The sequence below is a fragment of the Melospiza georgiana genome, chromosome 6, assembly GCF_028018845.1.
Source record: "Melospiza georgiana isolate bMelGeo1 chromosome 6, bMelGeo1.pri, whole genome shotgun sequence".
Lineage (NCBI taxonomy): Eukaryota > Metazoa > Chordata > Aves > Passeriformes > Passerellidae > Melospiza > Melospiza georgiana.
In genome coordinates, this window is record NC_080435.1 from 1347975 (window position 1) to 1374874 (window position 26900).

At 42.4% G+C, this 26900-nt stretch overlaps 2 protein-coding genes across 3 annotated transcripts in view; both read left to right on the forward strand.

Moving 5' to 3' along the window:
• Positions 1-4600: 4600 nt before the first annotated feature.
• TMEM229B (transmembrane protein 229B) lies at positions 4601-26402 on the forward strand. 2 transcript variants are annotated; one of them, XM_058026354.1, is made up of 3 exons: positions 4601-4690; positions 14119-14166; positions 22201-26402. In XM_058026354.1, the coding sequence occupies exon 3, from the start codon at positions 22227-22229 to the stop codon at positions 22728-22730; it is 504 nt and encodes a 167-aa protein (XP_057882337.1). In that variant the 5' UTR covers positions 4601-4690; positions 14119-14166; positions 22201-22226; the 3' UTR covers positions 22731-26402. The 2 variants fall into 2 exon arrangements, with proteins under 2 accessions (XP_057882337.1, XP_057882336.1); XM_058026353.1 differs by lacking the exon at positions 14119-14166 and having other exon boundaries at positions 4602-4690.
• RAD51B (RAD51 paralog B) overlaps positions 4606-26900 on the forward strand; it is a 384812-nt gene continuing 362517 nt past the window's right edge. The window contains exon 1 of the mRNA XM_058026352.1: positions 4606-4690. The gene's annotated coding sequence lies outside the window, so the exon portion shown is untranslated. The remainder of the gene's footprint in view (positions 4691-26900) is intronic.

Here is a 26900-nt window from a genome sequence, read left to right on the forward strand (position 1 = left end):
AGAAAGAAGGCAATTCATTATGTCCTATTATGTTGCCTTATAAACTGTGGATATGCAAAAGGTCAACTTCTAGAATCTATGTCCTTCTCTTAGATAGTTACTCCAAGTTGGGGTATGCTGCCTGTTGTGTGGGGCAGTGGGAGTAGGTTTTTTGTTCTATTTTTTCTTTCCCCAGCTACATATCAGACATAGAAAGTGGGAAAATGTTGCATTCTGATGTGAGAAATATAGTTTTCTTGGTTTGAGAAACAAGGACTGGACAATGTCATGACAATGATGAACATTTGCTACGCTTAAGGACCATGGCTTAGCAACGTTTGGAGTACTAAAAAGCTGTAAGTGCAAACACCAGCACTTCCACTGCATCTTTCATTTGAGAATCTCTCAGTTCTTAATGAATTTTCAGTGTGTCTCTGTGAGGCTGGTATTATTAGTGTCATTTTGCAGACAAGCAGATAAAGTAAAATGCTTGTATAAGCACATTCAGCAAGCCAGGAAAAGCAGGAATAAAATTCAGGAATACTAATGTTTCAGCCTGCTTTTGAGCTACTATCTTGTACTTTTTTTCCAGAAAAGAAAGACATGAATTTTTGTAGCTTTCCTGCCCCCATCCCCCTCTTTTTTTTCCCATTGGGTTAGGCTGCATAAAAGTGAGACATTATTATGCAACATATCCAAGTGTGCATGTGATACTTGAAAAAATGGTAATCAGATAAGTTGCCAGGCAACAGTACCCTGCCTTCAATTACCAAAACGCCAGTGAGTGTGCTTTCATGATATAACATGGGTGCTGTACTTCTTCATAAAGAAAGTGTAGGTGGAGTTTTGTAAGAGTTGCTCCTTTTTAACTCCTCTGCTGCTTAATCTGCCATATTGTGAGGTCAGATTTGACCCCAGTTTTAGAGAAGAGCATTCACCAAACCTGAAATCAACAAAATCAACAACAAAGTTAGATGAGCTCTCAAAGTTAATGAATGGTATGTGAGCATATATGAGTAAATAGCCATTCCTGGCAGTGGGTCTGTGAGTGTTTGGTGGTTCAACAGCTTACAACAAGTAGGTCAGAGCTCATCCTTGAGACTGTGAAAATGAAGAAAATGGGTGAGAGATTTATGTTAAAAGGTAGATGATACTTGCATGGCAAGCTGTGATAAGTATCAGAACACTCATGGTGGCCCCTTGGCTCAAAAATATTGAGAGCCAGGGTAATTAATGAAAATATGAATGTAAATCCAGCTGGTTCATTTCCATTGCCTTAGCAGAAGCAGAATGGAAGGAACATAAGAAGGGATGAGTGTACACAGAGGAAAAAGTGATAGTCTAATAATGGAAGACAGCATGAGGGAATTCAGTTGTGTGTTTGTTTGAAATCTGAGTTTAATTTATTTTTCAAAGATATTGCAAGATAACAACAGCAAAAAATAAAGACTTTTGGAAGTTATTTAAATGCATTTTTGGTTTTGGCAATAAATACCCACAGAAACATTTGCAGAGACTGTAGTTGTGTGGGGATGCAGGCATCTGGCCAAGCCTCTTCAGCTGTTGCGTGGTGGCATGGCTTTTAGAAGAAATCTGAAACTCCAGAGGTCTAATGTGCTTCTCAGGGCTTTGACAGAAGTTTTCAGTAGAGATAGGGCACCCACCTGGATGTATCTGGGAAAGGATGCCCATAGCCTTGAAATCACTTGTTTTCCTTGGGTAAGTGCAAGTTGTTGCTTTACGGAGTATGTTTTCCAATTCCATTTCTGTTGTTCCAGAAGGAGCAAAAGGCATTTGCATTTCAGGAGATGAGGGACTGTGTCCTACGTGTCCCTCTGCAGTATTTCAGTCCAGTGTAGGAAGAGGTTCAGAAGTCCTCATCAAGAGACATGGTGGGACTTCAGTTAAAAGGGAAATCTGCATCATCCTCTGTGTAAGTCCTGCCAGAACAGGGGGAGTTTCTGAGAAGACACAGACTCACTCTCTGTTTCCAAATTTGGCACTTTCTTCTCAGGAGAATCCCAGATAAGTCACAGAGCAATGTTGTGACTTGATTTTTCTGTTGCACAACTTACCACCGGTTAGTTGCATGGGCCTCAGCTCTCTTTGTAGATAATTGTAGAAATAATGAAGGAATGTAAATACCAAAAGAGACCGTTGAAGGAATGCTCAACTAACGACTTTCCAGTCAGGAATTTGCTTTCTTTTTTGTTTGCTTTTCTTTGTATTTTCACTTGATGAGCAATACTGCTAGATTATGCTCATGTATAGTCTCCAACCTGCTGACACCAGGAATGTTTGTGTCAGAGGAACAGCCAGAGCAGGAAGTGCTGTTTTGGGAAGTCTACGATTTTAGTTTTTAACTGGTTTTGTATATACAAGTGCATGTTCACACTATTCTGTCTGGGTTTTTGTTTGATTTTCCCTTACTAGAAACACTACACATTTTGAATTATTAGTATTTTGACACAGAAAGTCCATTTATATACCAAACGAAAAACAAATCACCTTTTCGGAACAGTTTAAGCGTAGTATTAATCATGTGAGCCTTAAGGTCAAATCTTCAGCTCTACTGCTCTGCTCACGTCTTTTATGACATAGTCTTTACTAATGGAGGTTTGCTTCAATGAGTGTTTTTTTTTTCAAGTGTAGATACATTTGTAACCAAAGGTATGGTTTTTCCAGCACTCTGAGTTCAAAGTGACAAAAGGGAACTTCCTGCTGGGCTGTGTGCTGTGAGTCAAATCTGAGAGATGATGATACAGCTGAAAACTAGCAAGCTTTAGTACCATGGGGTAGCATTCAGAGGGCTGATGAGTTCCTTGGTCTGGCTCCAGGTGAAGCCCCATGGGTGGCCTGAGTGCTGGTGCCAGGGAAAGGGATGGACTGAGAAGGACTGTGTTGTTCTAAAGTTAGGTTGACTTGAAGCCTTTTGTAGTATTCATGTTTCTGCATTTAAGGAGTTGGAAGTGTGTTGCAGTTGCTTATTTTGTATGATTTTGTTCCTCAGTCTTTTACATATAAAATTATGGACAAGTACATCTGACTATGCAAAAAGCATCCTCTGTGTTTTTGTGATTCTAGGGAAATGCCTTTTGAAATTTTGTTTGCGTATGTCTGATAAATAGTTCAGTAGAAATCTGTGGCAAATATCCAACAGTGGCAAAATGCATATAAAGAAAACGAATTCTATGCAAATAATTTTTAGGAACATTGATGCAGCAACACTTTATACCAGACCTAGACAACAAAAAAGTTCTTTCCCAGTCTGATATATAAATATGTAGCTGGTAAAATAGCAACTATTTCTCTTTATAAGAGAGACTCCAAAGTAGATGCAAGCTTCAGGGCATAGGCAGAAGGTTCTAGATGTGTCTTAATAATACCCATATTACATTGATTTAATTAGTGGGTTTATGCTATTCATTGCTCCATTAATCTCATTGGGAAGATTTTTTTGGGGGGAGGATTAGTTATTCAATCTGCATTTTTAATTGGAGTGGTTTTTTAGTTCAGTGTCATCTAAATAAAAACAGCGTAGGTTTGTTTTGTTTGTCAAGGAAAACATGATTTTGGTGCACAGAAATGCTGAGATTCATTAGGATAACATGAAGAACTCATTTGTTATACAGTCTGACACATAAATGTCCTTGCTTTAACTTCTTCATATGCAATTAATCCAGAAACATGCTATGTACAGACAAACCCTTGGATTGTAAGATCTGTGAGGCTGATATAAATAAGGTGTTGGATACTTGTGTGTTGAAGCTGTCACCTCGAGGCATGACTTCTGTGAAAATCAGGAATGTGGCATCCCAAATGTCAGCATTTGAAGAGGAGAGCCCCAGCTCATGGGTTCCACCTGCCTGGATCATGCAGCTGTGCTGCCTGAGCCCAGCATGGAGGTGAAAGGCAGTCAGATCCCTGGAGCAGAGAGGCCAGGGCCAGTGCCCCCAGGAACAGGTTAGGGTGCTGGGTGGGTGGCACTGGGAAGGGCCTGTTTGCATGAAGTCCACACTCTGTCCTGGAATGGGGAAGGGAGAAGAAAAGTGTGATGACTGGGGAAGCGAGGATGAGAGGAGATCAGGGAAGATAAGGAGGCAGTATTAGGAGAGATAGGATGGGGGTGGAAAGGTGTCAGCAGTGAAGCTTGCTTAAAAAATTGAGACATTCATGGGGAAAATAGAAGTAAAGCAATTTCTGGCAGGCCCTCCAAGGGTTAACTGAGACCTTGGCTGAGATGGTAGCAGTGAACCTTTGGTCGCTGACTCTGGTGCAGTTGCTCTGTGTGTTTGCTGTGGCTGAGATCCAGAAGGACAGTGGAGAGCAGAAGGGCTCAGCCTCACCCAAGGAGAGGCACTGTCAGAGTGCTGCCCTGGGCAGGAGCCAGGTACAGGTGCTATGTGGGGGCTCTGAGGAAGTCAGGTCTTCCAGGGCCCGATGTACTGGGGCTAAGCTATCCATACACATGGCTCGTTCTGTGTTTAAAACCTCTCTTGCACTGTGCTGCATTGAGATTAAAATGTACTTCTTTGGTTTAGGAAGGCTGTCTGGTGGCTGTGTTAGCTGTTGGTCACACACACCTGGGCTGAGAACGACTGGCATCTGAAACCCCTTGGACTTGCTGGAGGCAGCCTGGTCTACCTGCGGATGTTGTGAATTAGGAGCTGGCCAAAGAGTGGGAGAGCTCCAGGATCCCTCCCCGGAAAAGGTAAGGTCTGGAGGCTAAAAGTGGTGGAACTGCAGTTCTAGACCAGAAAAACAGAGCAGTTGTCTGAGTACAGAGCTGACTGCATTGTAGATGGGACCTTTGAAATTTAAATATGTAGAGTGCAAAGTTATTTCCATTGGTTTAAACCCCAAGTTGTTTTCTGGAGGTGTACGATTGCCATTTGCACACATCACCCTTGATTTCTGTCTGCTGTGAGTCACATCATTCTGATTGCTTGTAATTTATACAGCCAAACTTTTCAGTATTATTGTCTCTTTAAAACCTCACACTCTGATAGTCTTAGGCAGTTAATCAGGACAGTGGAGCAGTTTCTCTGAGCTAAACCAGAGCAGTAGGTAAAGAGCAAAGGGTTGCTCTCTCCTGTGAAAGCACAGGTGTGAGTTGGATGATGAGGAATCTATTCCTGGCCCTAGCAAGTACTGCAGTCTCTGCACCTGATTCACCAGTGTGTTACTCTACTAATCTTCTTAGCCTCATCTTGCCACTCTCCTGAATGCTGTGGCAATCAGTTACACTTCCACGTAGTGCGTGTAAAATGCTATCTATTTGGAAGGGTGATTTATATCCCAGAGCAAAACTTTATATTGATTCTGGTTAGTGGGGTGGATGTTGTGGGACCAGAACAATTTCCAGACCCTGCAGCATTTTTGACAGGCTCTTTGTGTCAGCAGTATGTGGCATAGTTCAGGCTACAATATTGTTTTGCATATTGTGGATCAGCTTTCCTGGGTAGGTTGTGCACAGTACTTTATTTCTAGCTGGGAACTCACTTTGAATATCTGCATGCTGCATGTATAAACTTCAGATACATGTAGCATGGTCATCCCTCAGTCTGTCCTGTCTCACCTGTCTCATTACCTTCTCCTAGTTGTAGTGCTCAGGAGATCCTGTGTTGGGCTTTTCTGTTGTCCCACTCCTCTGGGTATTCTTGCTGATAGACCCCTGATCCTCTCTGAGGCTGGGAAACAGACCCAGTCAGCTGCTGAAGGAAAGCAGAAGACTTAATTGTGGCAGTGCTAACAGTGTGGATAAGCAAGGGTCAGCTCCTGCCTAGAGTTCCAGCTGTGATTGTGCTGCCCATTGTGTACCTGACTACAGGGCTTCAGCTGGTCACCAAGTGTCATCTTTTGAGTGGCAAAGTCCAGACCAGTGCTGCAATGTCATAACAAAGCAGGTGTCAGCAGCTTCCTGAGAAGGCAGCTGGTGATGGAATGAGCTTTGTATGAGTCCAGCTGTTATGTCAGTGATGCAGCCATGAGTATTTCTGAAGAAAGCTGTGTCTGGCAAGTGCTCTGGTGTGTGGTACTATTGCTGTGTGTAGAGCAAATGCTGCTTCTTGCTGTCCTCAAGAACCATCAAATGTAGTGTAGAAGTCTCCTATTACTCTTAAAACAAAAACCGAGCACCGCATGGGCACAAGAAAACATAGATCCATTGGCAGCAGAACAAGACTATGAATTATTCATTCCTCCAATACCTCCTGTAGGTTCCATCTACTCAGGCTGTTCAGGATGCTGTCTGTTGGAGATGTAGACAGATCTGCTTTCAAAGCCATGGGGACAAGACCCTGCAGACTGTCATCACCACTCTTGAGCCTGTCCTTCATTAGACTGGCTTGGGCATTGTTGTCACATCCTTGAGGACACAGAAGTAACCTCTTATCATCCCATGGGCTATTGGTAGGAATACTTGGAACACCAATGGGCTTGGAACACGTCTGGTAATGCCAGCTTGGAATTGTCTCTGAGGTGAGGGCAATGAGTTAGGAGCAAGATGGAAGCCCTGGCTGCTCTGGTCCCTTTTGCAAAAGGGAGGTGAGAGAGCCACATCTTTTATGTAGCATTGCTTTGGTTTTTGTACGAGAATTTAGACTATGTCAGTTTGTTCCTAGCTCCATCTTGCTGAGAAGCCTAAGTATTCTCTGTTAAAAGTTCCTTAAGCACAGGCAGGATTTCTCTGTTCATGCAGAGAGTGCTCTATTAGTATTAGAATTAGAATCTATCTAGTATTTAAATGGCTGTTTGGGAACATCTGTAACACATAGTTTTTCTCAACTCATTTATTAGTAGGCATTTGTCTATGTAATGATTGTCAGCTGGCAGTTGAATTTGAGAGGCATTCAGAGATTTACAGAGCTGCAGAGGCTCAATTCTCCTCCATCTCTTCCATGAACTGCTGTGGGCTCAGGTAAGAGGTGCCCACTGTGAGAGAAGGTGTTGCTGAAGGTTTGTTCAGAGGCTGTTCTTCAGCACAGAATGCACATACTTAGATGCAGAGAGGTTGTAACTATTTTTTTGCTTTTTCCTTCCCACTGGTTGGCATGAAGATTCCTTCAGGCCATTTCGCATACCCAGGCTGCACTGTCCATGCCATATTACAGATTCTTTAGCATTTCCCCCCATTTTCCTTCTGCATCTCTCAGAGTTGCTCTTAGCTATTAGGCTTTTGATGAGATGTATTCTGATTTTTAGTGTGGGGAAAGCTACCTGTAAATAGCAACAGCTGTAGAAATTATGTTCTTCTTAAAACAGAAGTTCAAACTTTGCATTTACAGCTGTCTTGTAATGTGCCCTACTGCATTTTGCGAGCACTTCTAATGTTCCTAAAGAGCTTCTTGGAAAGGAAGGAAATGTTACTTCTGTCAAAACAAGGCACTGTAGCTTGTGTTCAGAGCAGTTTTCAGCTTCTCATTATGTCAGCCAGCTGGATATGCCCTAGAGTGAGTCACCTCTGGAGCTGTTCTAGTCCAGATGCTGAGGGAAATTCTGGAGGCTAAGATAAAATCCCAGACCGCATTTGAAGAGTCCTCACTAAAAAAAGTGGTGGAAGCACGCTGAGGGGAATGACTGCCCTGCTGGCTTGAGAGGCTGAGTAGGTTTCACAAAGAGCTGTCAAGGAAGAAAGGGTTGCTTCTGAAGAAGGTAAAATGTGTTTGCCGTCCTATGGTCTTGACCAAAGTAAAAAGGCAACAAACTGGAAGCACACCTTTTCTTTGTTTGTTTTTCATCGGTGAAAGAAGTAGACAAACAGAGCTTGCAGTGGATTTGTGGTTTCCATAGTGATGTAGCTATGGAAGCTTTTGTGCAGCTGAGCTTTGCCCTCACTGTGCAATCACACTTGAAAGCTATGAGTGTTCAGCTTTCCTGCCAGGGAAATGCAAGCATGTATCAAACATGGAACTGGCTGAAAATGCAGCTGCATTTTCATGAATTTTTCATTTGCTGTGTTACCTGAATATGTAGATGTTTAGAAGCTCAGCTCATTTCTCCTTTATCTGTTGTTCTGCATTCAACTCTATTGATACCCCAGTTCTTGCTGCGCCAGGCAGGGATATATTGACCTCTGTCCTTTGCTTTCTGTCATGTGTATATATGCACACGTCCCACAACACTGGTGCCTGTGACTCCAGCCACACTGATATCAAACATGCACTGGTCAGGAAATGTATGTGTAACTCTTTTGGGGCATGGTAACTGGTCAGACATCACCCTGTGAAACCTGGCAGGTGAACTTCATAGACATCAATTCACTTGTCCCTGTATCTGACATTACATCATGCTTTATTTTAATGGGCATTTTGAGAGTGTTTTAATAGTCAAAATACATGATCCTTGGGGAATTTTTGCCTGTGGAGAGAGCTGTTTCTGACTGTGAATGGATGATTAATTCTGGCTTTCAAAACAAGTTGGAGGTGGAATTTTTCAGCATCTCAGTGATGAGATTACCAGTAGGTCCTAGAGATAGGAGAAGGAAAATGCTCACTGTGAATGTTGCATGCACACATCAGGCAGTCATGCACATACTAGTGTTGCACACACACTTGCATTGTCCAGTCTTCGTGGTTCACAGGCATTTGTGCCTCATCTTTTTCTTTTTTATTTGTACTGCTGCTGGATGCTTTCTTACTGTCTCCCTGAACAAATCTTCCTTTCCTTCAGCATTTGTTTTGCTTGTCTAAGGGATGTAATGGGTCGTCTGTTCCCTTTATAGAAAGGAATGTTAATTATTTTCAGAAGGCTAATTAGGTTGCTAATGAGAAACTCTACTGAAGAAATATTTCCTTTAATTACTCACTCTGAAGTCCTGTACAGAGAAGCTTATTGAATATGCTGTTAAATACAAATGCTTGTATCTGACTTAAAAATGCACCTTCAGGCTCCCTGAAAGAAACATTTTGGTAAACTTGGGAATCCATGTGACACAGATGACTGAGCAAATGAGACTGGTGCTAAGAGAATCTCAGTTGCGCAGCTTTTTTTGACTGCACCTTAATTTGGTACTTCTGCAAGTGACTGGATGCAGTTGCTCTTTGTATTTCAGTTTTTCTCACGACTTTTGTCAGTATAGGTAACTATTTGTGCTACCTGACAGCCCAATCTATAATTAGACGCAGCCTTCACACCAAACAGTTTAGCCTAATCAGCCAGATGGCAGTCAGAAGCACTGAGAGGTGGAGTGACATGTCCAAGGTCACACTGCAGATCATGGCAAACCTAGTAATAAAGCAGAGGTTTCATCAGTCCTCTGTTAGTTCACTGCACTATTTGCCCCTAATGCCTCTTGGGGCCAGCACAGTTCATTACAAGACTTGCAGCAGTTTGCGTATTTCTTCGTGAGGCAGCACAGCTGCTCAACAACCCCATTTATGCAGCCACCTTGGCACTGTCTTAGGAAGGTCCTTTTGCTTCTCCATCTGAGTCCTGTCTTCTACTTGCTTCACTTCCTTGTTGTAGTGATACCAAAATCCAACAGAAAATAAACTTTCTAACACACTTTGAAATATTAGAAAGCAGGCATTCTTTACTACAGTGCTGGACACTTTAGGAGGATATCTCCTCTAATTGAATGTGTGTCATGAAACTTTACCATAGGGTATTTATTCTATCATGATTATACTTTCATTACAATATACTTCCTAACTAATACATAAATATCACTTTCCCTAGAACTAATTTGCATTCATCTGCCTCCAACTGGAAGACCTTTTATGATCCTGGAGGGTCACCTAAAGGGATCCCTGGTTACTGAGTGCCCCAAAATGACTATTCCTTGAACTTTTCTTTCGGCATGCATGTTGCTTCTTGTTACATAACTTGCCAAAACCCCACGCATATTCCTAATTTTCTATTTATCCACTAGTTCCAGCTACATTTATCATCATGTGTGCATACTTTTACATTCTTTCATCTTTTCTTGCTAGTTAGTCTTTAAGTTCTATCTAGCAACTTTGGGGGGAACTGAAAATTTTTATTCTTTGTATTATCTATCGGTCTCAATGCTTTTTAGAATTGCTTTGGGAGAGCTACTGTAGTCTGGTGGATATTTTAGTTTTAGTACTCACAGGATGAAATTTGGAGCAGATCTCTTAAGATTCCTTGCTTTTTGACTCCTGAGCCTTCATGCAGCTCTGTAGAAGAGCTTCACTTTTTTTCAGCGTCTTCTAATGTCCGGTCTGCTCTTAGCCAGACTTTTGGAACTTTTTACATGCCATGGCTGTAGTAGGGAAAATCTGAGAGAAGGCTGCTAAATGGGAGCTGCTTCCATGCATAAGAAGATGCTCCTTATTCTTTTATATACTGGTCGTTGTAAACTCAGCAGGAGAAGGAAGGAAGATCTGTCAATGCTGTGAATGCAGTGCAAAACTTTGCATCTTGTACTGTGCTGCAGAGTATCTAAATGCAGGTGATTCAGAAGAATGACTTAGATATAGGAAATACTGAAGAAAACTACTATCAGCATGAGATGTCAAAAGTCACCCTGCATTTCTTTTTAGGCACAGACATACACTGCTAAAACTTCTATCTGTGTGCCATGCATGCAGCACTGCCTTGGCTGAGGCACATTTATTTAAAAGTTCACTTTGCATATATAATATTGAAGTTTGCATATCTTTACAGATGTGGGAACTGTCAGAGACAGTGAAGATAAGTGAAGCAAGTTGCTTAGCTGCAGTGTAATCTGGCTTCTAAGTTTGTATGAGCCTATGCAAAACAAGCACACTTGAAAATGTTATTGAGCACCTTGACATTGCTATGAACTGTTGTGCAGATAGTGCTGTTTGGTCTGTGTGTAATGTGGTGGGTTTGTTGTTGCAGGTATCAAGACTAGTTATATTATGGAATGATATTTATGTTGTTTTAGCAGGAGACAAAAACTTACATTCTTTCTCCTTCTACCAAGAGTGTATTGCTTAATATCTAGTGATTGTTGTAGAAGTCCTGATATGCTGCAGGTTTCTGTACATCTAAAAAAGAATGGATAGTTGACCAGTGTGTCTCCAGGACTGCCAATAGTGGATGCACAATACAGGCACGAAAATGACAACTCCTAAGCATCTTACATAAACATGGACAAGAAAACATATGGTGCCTCTCTGCTTCTATTTGCTATGGGCCACCTGATGCTCCAGATTTTAAATATGGTTTAAAAAGAATTTAACATTTGGGACTTTTGAAGAGGGTTATTTTTGGTATCCAGTGTGAGCAGTATCAAACCATTTTACTTAAAACTGAGGAATTCTTTTCTAGTCTTAATACAAGTCAGTTCCCAACACACAGATGAGAAATGGCATCTTTGTTAAACTGGCATTTTGCCCAGAGGCACGACGTGCCTATTGTTGCCCAGAATGGAAAGCAAGATAAAGAAAAACATCTTGTTTGATAAGACCTGAAATTACCCTATATAACCTAAAGTATAGAGGTTAATAAATCAGTGTTGTATGTGCTTTAAGCACCTCTAAGTAGGTACTGGAAAGATGTAGGAAAGATAGCATCAGGAACGATCAAACTCTACTTTTGTCTTCAGAATGTGCCCATCTCTAGCTGCCTTCACAGGCTCTAGTAACTACAAATGGGAACCTGTAAGGAAACAAAGCTTGTAAGGTACCTTTGTTAAGTGCCTGAAATTCATTCATTAATTTGCACCTCTGTATGCATGCGTGTATGAAATGTTTATACAAAATCCAACATTTAGTAAAACCATGTCATGCAAATAATTAATTTGTTAGAATGGTATCATGGTGCAGTAATGGTGTAATGCAGATTACTGGAGGTGAACAAACAAGTCACTATCAGAAGTGCATTTCGGTCAATGAGAGCTCAGTGTCTGCTCAAAGGAGGGATCAGTTCCTCACTGCTTAAATAACAACTGCTAAATAACAGTGCCTCCTAAAATAACAACCAGTTGTTTGGTTGTTATCTTTAAACTTTTCTTGAGATGGTAGACTGAGAGCTGAAAACATAAGTTGGGTATTAAGGGCACCACAAATGAAGATCTGTGCAGAAAAGTGTGACCGTGGGAGAGCCCTGCCAGTTTGGGAGCTCTGTGGCCAGTCATTAATGGGGCAGGACACACTTGTGGGATTCAGCCAGCTCAGCTTCACCAAGGGCAAGTTCTGGCTGATCAACCACCCGTGGCTTTCTGTGATGGAGTGACTTCATCAGTGGAAGGGTGCAAATGTAATTTTGCAACAAATGGCGTTCCTCAGGGGTCTGTGCTGGGACCCTCTGCCCTCATAAGACTTTGGGTGGAGTGCTGCATCCAGCTCTGGGGTCCCCAGCACAGGAAGGACATCAACCTGTTGGAATGAGTCCAGGGAAGACCACCAAGTTGATTAAAGGGCTGGAGCACCTATCCTGTGCAGACAGACTAAGAGAGCCGGCGTGTTCAGCCCAGGCAGCAGAAGTTTCTGAGAGAGAAACCTTACAGCACCTTCTGGTACCTAAAGAGGGCTACAAGAGAGTGCGACAGGGAATTTTTATGAGGGCATTCAGTGATAGGCCAAGGAGTGGTGGCTTTAAACTGAAAGAGAGTAAGTTTAGACTGGATATTAGGAAGAACTTTTTTACTGTGAGAGCTGGTGAGGGATTGGAACAGGTTTCCCAGAGAATTTGTGGATGCTCCATCCCTGGAAGCATTCAAGGCTAGGTTGGATGGGGCCCTGAGCAACCTCGTCCAGAGGAAGGTGTCCCTGCCCATGGCAGGCTGGCTGGAACTGGATTGATCTTTGGGGTCCCTCCCAACTCAAACTACTCTGAGATTCTCTTATTCTTGTCTCCCCTGTCTAAATGCAAAAGCACAATTACATGTTAGCTGGGTAAAACCTTAGGTTACAGTTCAGTGGAAGGAGGCCAGTTAAATTATCCATCCATTGAAAAGCCTCTACTGTGGATGAGACTCCAGGATGGCAGGTTTGCCTCCATGTTGCAGAGAATGACACAGCCATAGTTGTTTTCTTTTCTGGTTGTACTTGACAGGCCCCATGGGGAAAATGAGTCTTTCCAACCAGGTGCAGAGTTCAATAAATGTCCTCTGACAAGCTGACAGAAATTAGTGGAAGCTCGGTACTTGGCAAAAGAGAAACTAAGTATAGGAGGTGTTAAGAATGAACTGAACCTCATGGCTGGGAAGTTGTGGTCTTACCATTTCCTTTTACATGCTCCCATCTGGTGTAAATGGCTCTTTAAATGTTTCTGCTGAGGGTATCTTGTGTTTCATAGCATTCAGCTACTAGGCTGCTATGAGACTTGAAAAATAAGCCTCTTTGGATACCAGGTGAAGTCTGTTCAGCTCAATATTCCCTTTTCTAAGGAGAGGTGATAGGCTTTACTGAGTCAGCTGATATTGACAGGGAGATGGAAGTGGGCCAGTAAAATTACAGATACTCAAGCCATCTTTGGGCTTGAAGCTGTTTGAAGTTGAGTATCATGTTTCTGTCTCTGATCTGACCAAAGCAGTAAGATCAAAGTTACTGAAAACATAGTCTGGATCTGCAGCAGCTTATCCTTCCTGCCATGAGCCTTTTCTTGTGGAGCCTGCAGTGGGGAAAGATTGTGCATCACAACCCCTGCTGGATGGAGACACTGGGCCACCAACTCCTCCTTCTTCATGCTTGTGTCTTCACATGTTCCTAAATCACCTGCATGACCATCAAAAATACTTTTGTAAAGGGAATTCAGGGTCAGTGAAAGGTACTGTCTGGATTGTCCAGAGAAACATCAGTACTTTTGTAAAGGAAAGAGAAGCTCTGATAGTGAGAACATGAACTTTCTGCATTATGCATCAACTTGAGTTATCTATTCTGGAAAGAGCATCTTCCAGAGGCAAGTAAAAGAATACATTGTTGTCTTGTCTCTCTTCTGGGATGGCCAAGGATCTTGGCCAGTTAGTGCCTATGTTTCAATTATGAGATTGTATTGTCAGTCACTGGGAATTAAATTAATATGTACAAAGAGCTGTGTGTGTTTTGGAATATTTTCTTTTCTGAAGCATGTAAAACTGAATAAATACAAATACACAAGCAAGAAAATTGCTCTGTCTTCTACTGCAGTAGCTGTGTGTGTGGACTCAAATTCAAGTCCCCTGTCCATTGTGCTTTGACCTTTTGCACCTGTACCATCTTTCTGCAGCTGAGAATGGAAAATGTCTTCTGTGCTGACTGACAGTTGAGTGAAGAGGTGAGTAGTATTTTTACATCCTTGCTGAGTTTAGGATTAGAGTTAGCAGTTCATAAGGATTTTCTTTTCTAAGGTGGACACTTAATTCCTTTTTCAGGTGTTAAGATGTAGGTAGTAGTAACACAGTGCAGTTACATTCCATGAATCCTGAAGCAGATGCATGTTAGCTGCTACTCGCAAGAAATGTTTAGAATTTTTCAGAAGGCTGAATGTGTAGACTGGATCTCAGAAAAGGGGTGTGAGTTGGGTCTCAACCATAAACTGATACATCTGTGTCTGAAGCTATGGTATTGCTTTATTTCATGATCTGGGCTTGCTGTACCATGAAAGGTAAATTCCTGGACTTCAGGCATTTAGAATATTCTGAAGCAGCCCTGTGCACATACATACAGACCTTTCTTTCTTAAGGAACCCAAAGTGTTACACTTAGGTTGACAAATAAATACAGATTGAAAATTCTTTCCAGTATTCAGCAATGAATCTGTTGGTTTTATTGTGGAGACTGTTCAGTAGGACACGGTCATTTGGACGCACTGCAGTCACAACAGGAAATGTGGAAGAGGGGTATAAACATAATATTAAATTGATCTATTTTCAGAGAGGCTCTGTGAAGCTGTGATAAATGATTGCTAGTTTGAAGGTACGCTAAATCCAATAGTAGTGTATTGTTTGTAAAAGCTCACCGTAGTACAAAAGTGACACAGTCAGAAGAGGCAGTTTTACGGAAAAAGATCCATCCCCTTCAGGTAGAGGGGAGAAGAGGACAAATCAGTAAATAAAATAGTACAATATATGCAGGCGTCTCTATATCTTTCTATATCTATACAACTGTAGATAGAATTCAAATTTATGTAGATATAGCAGGTTGATTTCCCGTCTTTAAAGTGGATATCTATGGTCCAGTCCAAACTAGAGAACAGTCTAGTGTTGTGTGATATGGGAGAGAGGCAAAAAGAAACTCAGAAACAGCAGGAAAAGAACCAAGGTGGCATCAGGTCTAGTGTGAGGATTGCCGAGACATCCTTGTGACCCAGCTCCCTGGCACTGTACTTGAGTGCACGGTTTGATGCGAAGGGGCCCGGCTTGGAGGAGCTTCCTGGTCAGGCACTTGCCCATCAGGGGACTCTTAAGTGCTCAGACCTGGGCCTGAAGTCACGGTGTGTGAACCTGTGTCACTTTCTGGAAACTGGGTTCTAGGAACTCAGGTCTGCTCTCACTGCAGAGAAAGAAGTCAACTGTCCAGGTTAAGATAACTGTGAATCCAGCAGCTAAGCACCCAAAACTGAAGGATGGCTGATAAAGATTTTGAGAGTCGATTGTGCTCCCTGAACATGCCATCTCCTTGAAGACAGACCTTCCATAATGCTGGCTCCCTCCTCTTCAGTGTTGATGGGAAGCTCTGCCTGCTCCTACAGGAGAGTCCTGGCGTCCAAGTCTCTGCTTTGTACTGGGGCCACATCAGGGGCACCTGGGCTCTTGCTGGGTGTTTTTGGAAACTACTTTTGAGAAGTAGTACCAGCAAATGTTGGGAACTCAGGGCAGCTTTTCCAAACAGGCAATGGTAGCAGTTAATGCACAAGAGCCTTACAGCAGCAGGCTTGGAGAAGAACATGACCTTGCCTGAAGGAGATGTGGGAAGATTTGGGCTCAATACTTGTAAATGTCAAGTTTGGATTCCGTAATTTTTCATAGTATCTTTCAAGTCTGCTACTTGCATGACTCTTGGGGGTCTTAACTTCTGTCAGGTACAAAGAAAACATTTCTATTGGTCTCTGCAAGTAAAGAGCTACTGCCTTAATCTGTTCTCAAATTGGAGTGGTCACTGTGAGCTAAGGTGTGTTCACGTAATGTAACGTTTCCTGCTGTGTGTGCGGCAGGACATGGAAAGTCTCCACTTGCTGCACTTCTACAGGAATTCATGAGATCACCTTAGTCAGAAAGCTATTCTTTAAACAATGTCTTCATATTTTCTCTTTGTCCTCTGAGAAGTCAACCTCCCTCTACACTCCCTCCCAAGAAATCCCTACCTTTCTCCTTTCTGTTGTGAAATGGTACCTTCTGGGCAGCCCACACACAGGCATTACCACTAAGAACTACACTTCCCCATCCCTTTGGGTTAGGCTGGTAATTGGATTTATTTAATCTCCTTTTGGCGTCATGGTTTTTTACTGAATCCCAACTCCCTTTGGACCAGATTTGAAAGATAGACAGGGATCAGAGGCTGCCAGCAGGTACAAAGTGAACTGGGCAAAGGAACAAGAAAACAAGGAGTGGCAGGGAAATGATGTGCCTTCTATGAGAAAGGAGCTAGAGACAAAAATGAGGGGAAAATGCAGATAAGAAATAGACTGTGCTTTCTTACCCCGCAATGTGTGGAAGGGAGACAATGTTCATCCTGATGGAAAAAAGTAGCAAAAACAGATGACTCAGAACTGACCAAAATCCAAGGGCTCCAGATCCTTTTTGAAAGCACTGAGAGTCTGTATTTGGAGACATCTGTGGCATGCTTTTAGCTTCATTGCAGGGCTTGATTAATCGATCTGCTGGAGCTCTTCCACACTTCAGTACAGTTGAAATCCTATTTTCTGAGCCACAGTTAATTGAGGCTCTCAGTTACCTGAAGGATGAATATCTCCTCAGAGTTATGACTTCAGCACATAAGTACCACTAAGACTTTACTGTATAAATCTTTAAACACTGATGAACTAATGTCTTGGGGCCAAATTTAGTACATAGTGTTCTGTACACATCTAGTGTTCTGTAAATCTTCACTTCTAATGGTGTGTGATACCTCTGTGAAAATACTGAAGCCAGATTTGCAGCATATTCATTCAATGTTGTCCATGGTTGCAAAGGTATGCTTGTTAGGTGTTTACTCACAGGGAAAATGCAAAATAAGAAGAATTACAGTAAAACTGGTATTGTCCAAAAATGCATGTCAAGTTTCACCAACACGTTCTCATATCTACTGTAATCCTTGCTAAAGCAGAAAAACAGATGTACATCTGATTCTCCCAGTCTGAAGAAAGAACGGAGTAGCTACAATGATGTGCCAGTGAAAGTAATTTAAAAGTAACGAGAAACAGTTATTTTTATGTAAGTACTGTTTGGGTAGTAAGGATCTGAGGAAGGAGGACATTAGCAGTACAGCTCATGGGCAGGGAGAGGAAAGTACCCTTTACTTCAGCTTGGCCCACTGCTCGTGGTCCTGTTGTTTGGAGAGACTAAAGTGTCCTACTGTGTGTGTGTCTCCTTTGCACTTCTTCAAATTTAAGAGTAATTATCATATATAACATAGGGTTATAGATCCCTAAGGCATTCCCTAGAAATATGAACATGCATGTTATAGAACTAAATATTAGTAAATATTAATTTTTAAAATAATACTGTGCTGTAGCTTTTTAACTTGCTGAAGTAACTAGGCATTATGAGTATGAAACATGCTGCAGTAGTTCAAGTTTACCTGCAGTGGATCAATTAGCTGACAGAATTCATAGACTCAGAATTCATTAGGGGAATTGTCTCATGGAGGTTTTTGTTTGTGTTTTTCTTTTATTAGCACTTCAGAGTTAATTCAGAGTTTCTTGAGGAGGTCTCATTACACTCAACCAGAGCATCTAAATAATTTGGCTGGATTAAAAGGAATAAAGACAATCTGTAAGAGACCTTTGTTAAAGCACAGTTTGGCTTGGTAGCAGGGAAATGGGCAGGAAGCCACTGCAAAGGGGAGCTTTGAAAAAAAAAGAGCCAGGCAGTGCTCAAGAACCTAATCAGGCATGAATACGACATCCACTGAGGTCTCCCCTGCAGTGCTTGTGTGAGACAAAACTACCATTATTCCTTGGTCTACCATCAGTCCATCTTCTGATCCCTTCGCTCCTGCCTGCCAAGGCTGCATCACCTGCAAAGCTGAATGTGAATATGGAAGTGCTCCTCTTGAGTGCTCCTCACACGAAGTGGGGCAGTCTGTAAGTCCTTTCTCCTTACTTGGCCTGGTGCATCAGTTTTATCTGTATCTTACCTCAACCCAGGTGATTATTAATACCCATTTCAGAGCTGAAATTATAAAATATTAAAGTGTAATCTTGGTGCTTTCTTGCAGCCATAAGTTAAAGTCATGCCCTGATGACAGAATGTTGGGACAGGTTGGGAGGGACTATCGTTGGTCATCTGGTCAAGCAACCTCCCTGCTCAAGCAGGGTCATCCTAGAGCACATGGCACAGCATTGCATCCAGACAGTTCTTGAATATCTCCAGTGAGGGAGATTCCACAACCTCTCTGGGCAATCTGTCCAATGCTTGATCACTCACAGAGTAGAGAAATTCTTCCTCATATTCAGGTGGAACTTCATGCCTCTGTTTCTGCCCATTTTCTCTTGTCCTTACGTGGAGTTACTCTTCCCCAGGTGCAGGACCCTGCATTTGTCTTGAATTTCAGGCAGTTCTTCTCTGCTCCTCTCTCCAGCCTGTCAAGATCCTTCTGAAGGGCTGTGCAGCACTAGAGAGGAGCGCTACTCCTCTCAGCTTTGTGTCCTCGTTGAGCTTCTTGCTGCAACCAGATTTCTATAGAGAAACCCAGTCCTTTATATACTTTCCCTTGCTAGGTCTGTGCTTGTTTCCTGTAGGTGGAGTGGGTTCTTGGTTGGCCCCTGCATTGCCAGCAGAGTTATGCACATGCAGGGCAGTCAAGGAAAGGACTGAGTTTTCCTTGGAGGTCCATGTGTGGTTTCCACAGACTTTCCTTCTTTTTTTTTTTTTTTTTTTTTTTCTCAGCAAGCTGGAAAAGAAAGTCCTGCTAGAGAGAGAAGGAAAGATTTTGCGCTGGCCTAGCTCAGGCTTCCTAATAACTTTGTATTAGAGGAACTATTTCTGTTTTAACTATTTGAAATATAATTTGCTGCTGATGGAAAGCATTTTCAAAACTTTGAATGTAGAAGCTCCCTATTTTCCCCCAAACAGCACAGTGCAAGCAGCCTCAATGCAAGCATGGTCATCCATGAGCAGTCTCCGTGCATTGTTTGCTCTCTGCTGAGACAATTGCATAGCTGGCAGCTGTGTTGCTGATTTTCAGGAAGCTGTTGCCCATCCCATTATAAGTGCCTCAGTGATGAATGTCATTTGTTTTCCTGAGGAGACTGAATAGCTCCCATATGCTCAGAGCCTTTTGGTTAGTATTACTGTCACTCCATTAAAAGTTTTGCATCACCAAGTTCAATTATCTACTTAAGGCTTTTCACAAATCTGCATTTCTTACTGAATCCAGTCTTGGCCTTCTGTTTGAATGCTTCTCCCACTAATCTCATGCTCTTCAGCTTGATTCTTTTATCATGAATTGCTGCCCAATAAAACAACACTTTTCTCCTTTATGTCCCTCTTGAGACCTTCTTGTGCAATATTGCTTACCAGCACCAAATAATTTGGTGTGGCTGGGAAATACAATGCTTAGGAAAAGCTGCAGTTTTAATTGTTCTGTAAATGCTCAAGTGAGTTGTAACCATTAAATTGTACAGTCCCCAGCTTGTGCAGTGATGTGCTGTGGCTTGTGATAGCCCCCCTAAATGTATCCTCCATTCCCGTTATGTCTTACTATGTCCTTTTTGTTATATTTTGGATGAAATATTTTACAGGAGGAGCTGTGATTTGTGGGTTTGCTTAGTGCCTAGGACAGTGGAACCAGTTATGTTTGGGCTACCACAGATTGGCATCTGCCCTGTCTTCCTTGCTCCTAATCAGCAGGAAGTCTATGAGGACTCTTGCAAGCATATTGTAAGAAGGAGGTTAGGCTCAGAAGAGAGAGCAACAATCCCTTGGCAACTTAGTAAAATCTTTACAACAGTTTTCTTCTCTGGATAATGACATTGCATATTACAGAAATGTCACAGAATATTCTGAGGTGGAAGGGACCCACAAGGATCCAGCTCTTAAGTGAATGGCCCATACAGGGATCCAACCCAGAACCCTGGCATTATTAGCATCATGCTCTAACCTGAGCTAATTACTGAGCTAATTACATTATTATTACATTTTACTTTGTTTCAGTTATTAAACTCACCTTAACTCATGAGTTTTACTCCCCCTCCCGGTTCTTCTTCCCATCCCACTGGAGAGAAGTGAGCAAATGGCTGTCTGGTACTTAGTTGCTAGCTGGGTTTAAATCATGACACCTTCTCACTGCTTTCCCTGACTTCTGTACCTCTGATTTTTGACTTGTTCTTGAAATTATGTCAGAATGGAGTAATGATATGATGATTCAGAGTCCTAAGCTTATCAACTGTGTTGGCAAGCTAACCAAGTAACATTACATTGACAAACTCTCCTTGGTTTGCACTTGCCCTTATTTATCAGTTTCTTATGGGTTGTGTGGATATACACCTCCTGCATATTTCTCATATGCCACCTCCTCTGCTGTCTTGCAGGGTTTCTTGGGATTGAATTGTTAAGAGACATGAGGCAATCTCTAGTGATTCTTTATTCTTTCACCTACACGCTCACTATGTGCTGTTGACCTTTCTCTGTAGCATGTAATGATGGCTCAGTGTCCTGTGTAAAATGGATTCTGCCATTAGAAAATGAGTTTTTGTTCAAGCACCCAAATCATATGAACTGTCAAGGCTTTGGTTGTTTGTGTGTCTGGTCGAGAGAGGTGTGAACAGATCATGGATACAGCTCTGTCCTTTTCACTTTCAATATTCCCCTCTCCATATCTTCTTCATGTTTGTTATTATAGTTCTGTTTTTCCTTATAGAAGTTTATCTTATCTCCTATCAGAATGTCAGTTACTTGCTAATACTTTGTTCAGAGAGGCACTGTGTTTACAGGGCAGAGCAGGAGCAGCCTCTTTCCAGATGGCATGGAGTGACTGTACATCAAATTAGTGTGGGCCTTTCCCTAGCACGTTGTGCCACAGAACTGACAAGTGCAGAGCAAGTTAAATAGTGCTTGGTAAAGAGTGCAGAGAAACTCAACTTGAAAGAGTAAGTTTCTAAGAAGGGAAAGGGTCAAATTCATCCTGTGGTTTAAATCTGCAAGGCTTCAGTAAAATTATGCTTATAATCACCTCATGTAATTGACTGTAGCATGGCAGACTTGTGAATCTCTGCAGAAAGTGTAAAAGCTAATTGTGATGAAACAACTCGGTGATAAGAAAATTATGCCTTTTCAAAAACTTCACCAATTTCTTTCTTTATAGACAATTAGAGTTTGTTCTCATTTCCTATTGATCATGAGTAACTACCCCTCTCTAGGCTCAGCTGTTCCTTTTTATTCTCCTCCTTTGTGCTTTGCTGTCCTGAACCAAATCTGAATGGATTTCAGTGGATCTTTTGTAGTTTTTGACTTGGTATCAAGAAGTCTGACACCATAAGAAAATTATTTTACAAATGCTAGCCGTAATATGGATGAGTTCTTCAACAGGCAGAATAAAAGTTCAGCTGGATAATGAGTGTAAGGTATGGTGTCTTTAAGTGTAAAATCTTTGAATTTTCTCCTCCAGTTCCCTTGCTGTAGCTCCCAACAAAGATCAGTTTTAGACTACAGCAAACATTTTCAGTATCAAGACTGAAGACAACAGCTGGAAAGGCCCAGTTTTAGAATGCTGTGTTCAATTAATCTATTCCACAGTAGAATCAGAAAAGTAAGGTATAGTCCTGTTTCTTGAAAAGAGTAAACAGGTGATGTGTACTCCTTGTGGGATGACTATATTTTTCTGCTGACCTGCAACCAGTAAATTCTTTGGCAACCATGCTCCTGGCAAAGCCCTTGTACTTACCAACTCCCTCCTTATCACCAATGTAATACCAGCGGTGTCCTATTTTTCGGGCAGAGCAGTATATCTTGTTCAGGCCCATCCTGAGTCATGGAGCCCTGTAAGGTGCCACCTTTCCCCAGGACTTAGAATCTGCTGTGGTGAAAATGAGAGTCACTTCTTTCTCAGATTTATCCATTGTCACAAGTTTGTGTGCTGCCATCTGGGGGACAAGGACGTGTGACATCCTCGTTGACTCCTCTCTCCCTCTCTCTCCCTCTTCCTTTCAGAGTGCTGCTGGGGTGAGTGCAGAAGAATGGCTGCGGCAGAACCTCTGACCGCTTTCTCCCGATGGTACCTCTATGCCATCCATGGCTATTTCTGTGAGGTGATGTTCACAGCTGCCTGGGAGTTTGTGGTCAACTTCAACTGGAAGTTCCCCGGTGTTACCAGTGTGTGGGCACTCTTCATCTACGGCACCTCCATCCTCATCGTGGAGAAGATGTATCTGTATCTCAAAGACAAGTGTAACATTTTAGTGCGCTGCTTGATTTACACGCTGTGGACATACCTCTGGGAGTTCACCACTGGCCTCATCCTACGCCAGTTCAATGCCTGCCCATGGGACTATTCCCAGTTTGATTTTGACTTCATGGGCCTGATCACCCTGGAGTATGCCATCCCATGGTTTTGTGCTTCTTTCATCATGGAGCAGCTGGTGATCAGAAACACCCTGCGCTTACGATTCGATGAGACTGCCGAGCCTGGGGCCCCCACCACGCCTGTTGCCTTGGCCAATGGCCACGTGAAGACAGATTGAGCAGCTGCTTAGAGCCATACTTAGCAATCTGAAAGAGCCTAAATCTCTACCACTGACAGCCAGCTCTGGCTCTGAGGTACTGCTCCTTGCTGTATAAGATTCATAACCCCATTTTTCTAATGGGGGTATGCATGGGATATACCAGAAAAATTGGAACCAATAGATTTTCTATGGATTTTACTCTTTGGGCTCCAAGGACCAATATCAGTTACTTGTTAGTTAGGTTGTTTCTGATTTTAACTTATTACTGATGAAAGCAGTCCTTTTGCTTACACTTTAAAGTGGAGAAAGAAGAAAAAAGAAATGCTACGGTGGAAATGCATCCTATAAAACCCCACCTAATCAGTGGATGGGCATGGACACGCCAGCTGAGTTAGTGATTGGCTTACTCCATTAGGCAATATTCAGGTGCTTGCTTGCAACCAATACCTCCCGTGGGACCTGAGATGCTGCAGGAACAAGCAAAATCCATCTGCTGTTGAGAAGTACCTAAGACTGGCAGTCTGCTGGGGAGGTAGATGGTGTTCCCCTCACCAGGTCCCACTGGCCTCTCCCCAGGTTCTTTGTTGCACCATGAAATAATCTGGTGCTGGACATCTTGCTGAACTTATATGGATATTGTACTTTTTGAAATCTCAGTCCTGATACTTCTGATACTCAATAGAAATATTATCTTTCTTTTTTTTTTCTTCCTTCTTTTTTTTCTTCCTTTTCTTTTTCTAAAAAAAGGCCTTTTTTGCCAAGTGAATTTTACCATAATCTGTGCTATCTGAATCTTGGCAAAAGGCGCAAGAAATAATGCAAGTCTTCCCATCTCCTTTGTCCCCCCAAAGCAGATCTTGCTGCAGATTCCAGCTCCCATCTCAGCCATGCAAACCTTGTAGAGACTATATAGCCCACAAGACTTTTCAGCCTTCCTTTCCAGGGATTCCTCTGTTTCTGGTGATGTCGATGACTTAGTCTGGCTGCAGCTCACTGTATTTGAAGGTCAAAACTTCCATGTGGCTAACCCAGGATTTGGTCCTCTGACACTGACTGCCATGTTCCTTCAGCACTGGCAAACAACAACAAAACCAACAAAAAACTAAACACCTGTCTCTGAAAAGCCTGCACTTCTTCATGCTCTGCCTGAACGAGGCTTTGAGTTAGGGTGTGAGAGCAGCAGTGTAGAGGTGGAGTAGGAGGGGCTGCTGTGGCTTCACTGTAGACCTACCTGCACCAGGTACAGTTTGAAATTTAACCTGTTGGGAGCACTTACAGAGAACAAGGACACCTATGGTGCAGGAAAGGTGTTTGATAGTGGCAGCCACAAGTTTGGAATTCCCTCTGTCAAGTCTTGGCCTTTGAAGTTAGCAAGAAACAGAGAGCTTCCAGCTGTCAGATGTCTCACTCCTGAACTGATTTATGGGGAAGGTTTGCCAGAGCTGTCCCATAAGTAAGGCCAGATTAATTTTTTTTTGTTCTTCCACCACAGTCAGCAGAGCTGTACCAGGGATAATTTGTCTTGAAATGCAAATCTGTTGTAGGATTCCACTCTTGGAAATAGTTGGGCCATTTCAATGTATGTCCCTTGTTTCTGGTAGAGGGTGCTCAGCTATGAACCTGTTCTTGCCCTGGTGCAGCCATTCCTGAGAGGAAAAGCACTGCTGGCCCTGTGAGTAGAATTGTTTCTTGGTTCTGCTGTTACAGGGCAGTGTCAATCCTTCTTTGTTATTACACAGAGAGCAATTATTTTATTCCTTCCCTTCCCCTTTTCATATGGCATTCATTGCTGGCAATGGACACATGAAAACTGTGATGGCAAGGAGTTAATCGAATATGCCCTGGATATGCAACGTATCCCAAATCACTGAGAATACTTAGGTGGGTATTTAGAGTTCCCTTTTTACAGTTCATTAAATTAAAAGAGAACAAACACTGAACAGATAGTTCTTTTGATGCTGTGATGCCAGTGTTATGAAATCAGAGGAACAGTATGTAGTTTATCTGCCTTGTTGGTCTTGGGAGTACAGACCTGGACAAAATAGTCACCTGAAACTGTACATGGAGGGGAAAAAAAGGAGTTTTGTGTGGGGGATAATGTAGATGAGCTCTACTGGAGCAGAACAAGAATAACAAGATGCAGATGAGAGTTGGGATCACACCATTTTGGCCCTGGTTATGTCATGATCACCAAATGCAGTGTCTAAAGCTGGGTTGTCCTCTCACAGCATAGCTTAAATGTGGTGTTGTGCTGCCTCCTACACCACCCCCACATCATGTCAAACCCTCAGCTTTATAGAAAGATCCTTAGGATCCCTGCTTTCTCCTTAGCTGTTACAAAACTCTTTGGAAAGGTTAAAAAGAGTTGGCAGTATGGTGTGGAGGACTGGCTGTCTGCAGAGCTAACCTGGTGTGCAATAGCAGTTGTGTCTGTTATTGTCTGTACTTAAGAAAGTCCCGTATAAATGACATTTTATTTGTATTTTGCTGAGTGATGTAATATTTAACTGCTCAAAATATGGAAGGGTTTCCCAGCAGCATCTAGTACCTTAGGGCATTGTTCTTACTGCCTGTGTCATTGAAACAGCTGTTGTAGTCTGCTTTCCACTGGTGTCTGACGTGTACCACCCAGCTACTGCATCTTCATAGAGTGGTAATTTATACCCAGAAGTGCACTTTACTTGCAGCTTGCACACCAGAAACAGAAAAGGACCTGGCAAATTCTTAAATAATTTAATTATGTATAATACCACATACCTAATGCAGCAGGAATAGCCAGACTTCTCCTTTCTGAGCAACGTGGCTGCTGTCAAAGCTTTGTCTTTTCTGCAAAATCTCCCTTTTTAATACATGTGATGCTTCTTATAACATCTTGCAGAACTGCCCAGAGCACGTTACCAGGATCTCAGTGGCAGCTCAGTGAGAGCTTGGGAGCTGGACTGAAGTTGAAGAGACATTTACATTAAGAAGAAGAAAAAACGCACAAGGCCTAACATTTGTTTGTATGTGTATCTTCCTCAGTAGATTAAAGTTGCCTGTTTTGAGTTCACCAGCAATAAAAAAAACCTTGTGATTTATCTACCTTGTCCTAACTGCAGCAAAGAGAAAGTGACCCTGATCTCTGCCTTTCTTTTCCAGGGGGTGGTGGGATATGGACTCCCCGATGTTCCAGTTTTGCATCTCTCTCTTACTTGTCTCATGTACAGTCCACCCTAAAGGATCTCAAAATGTGTGATAAATAAATACAGAGTCTGGTGTCCATCACACAAGAGGCAGTTCAAGCATTACTGTGGTATCTGTTCTTACTCCAAAGATCTTGCCAGAGGGGAATGTTTGATCTAGAGCAGGACCAGATGGCATTTTGGTATTTTGTGTTATAATTGAGAGAAATGTGTACATACATACCAGGTACTATTGTGCCTTTGGTCGGAGTGCGTTTTGTAATTAAAGCAGAATAATCCAATCAAGATTTTGCTTGAGTAGTCTTGTGACTATAAAAGGTAAAAAAAGACTGCAAGGCTTTAGCTGCTTTGAGAATTAGGAAGCAGGTGACTGAAGTCCTGAGTTTAGCATAGCTCTGCTGCTGACTGGTTTTCTAAAACCTGCAGAGAAAGAAAGGGGATTTCTTCACTCGTGGAAACTTTTGCCCTTTCTGTAAATAAAACATGAACCACAACCAAGATGTGAACTGAAACCAAATGTTTTTCTATTTTAATTTATCTGAGGCCCTGAATACATGCAATCTGCCCTGTATTCAAGGGGAGGCTTGCAGACCTGACCTCTTTTCCTCCACTTCTGCCTGCAAAGTGCAGCTGAACCACCTGAGGGGGAGAATACTCTTTTCCCCTTCCTTCCTGCACACTGGCAGCTACCAAATCCCTCTGTCCGTGCCCTGTTGTAGAAGGAAATTTTTCTTCTTATGTGGCCTCTTACCAAACCAGGAGCTGTTAGTAATGTGTGTCACCTTACCCAGCTGCTTTGGCACCTAAAGACCACTTTGGGTCACAGAGCTGGCGAGAACAGATGAGCATTGTCCTTGTTTGGAAAATGGCCTCCCTTTGAACCTGTCTTCTCTTACTCCTCCTGGAGTGTCCTGAGCTGCTGAGGAAGGGACATTCCCTTCCTTCCACCTTCTGTCCCAGAGAATGGAGCAGGCTCTGCAGCTGCTCAGGGGCCTTGGTACCTGGT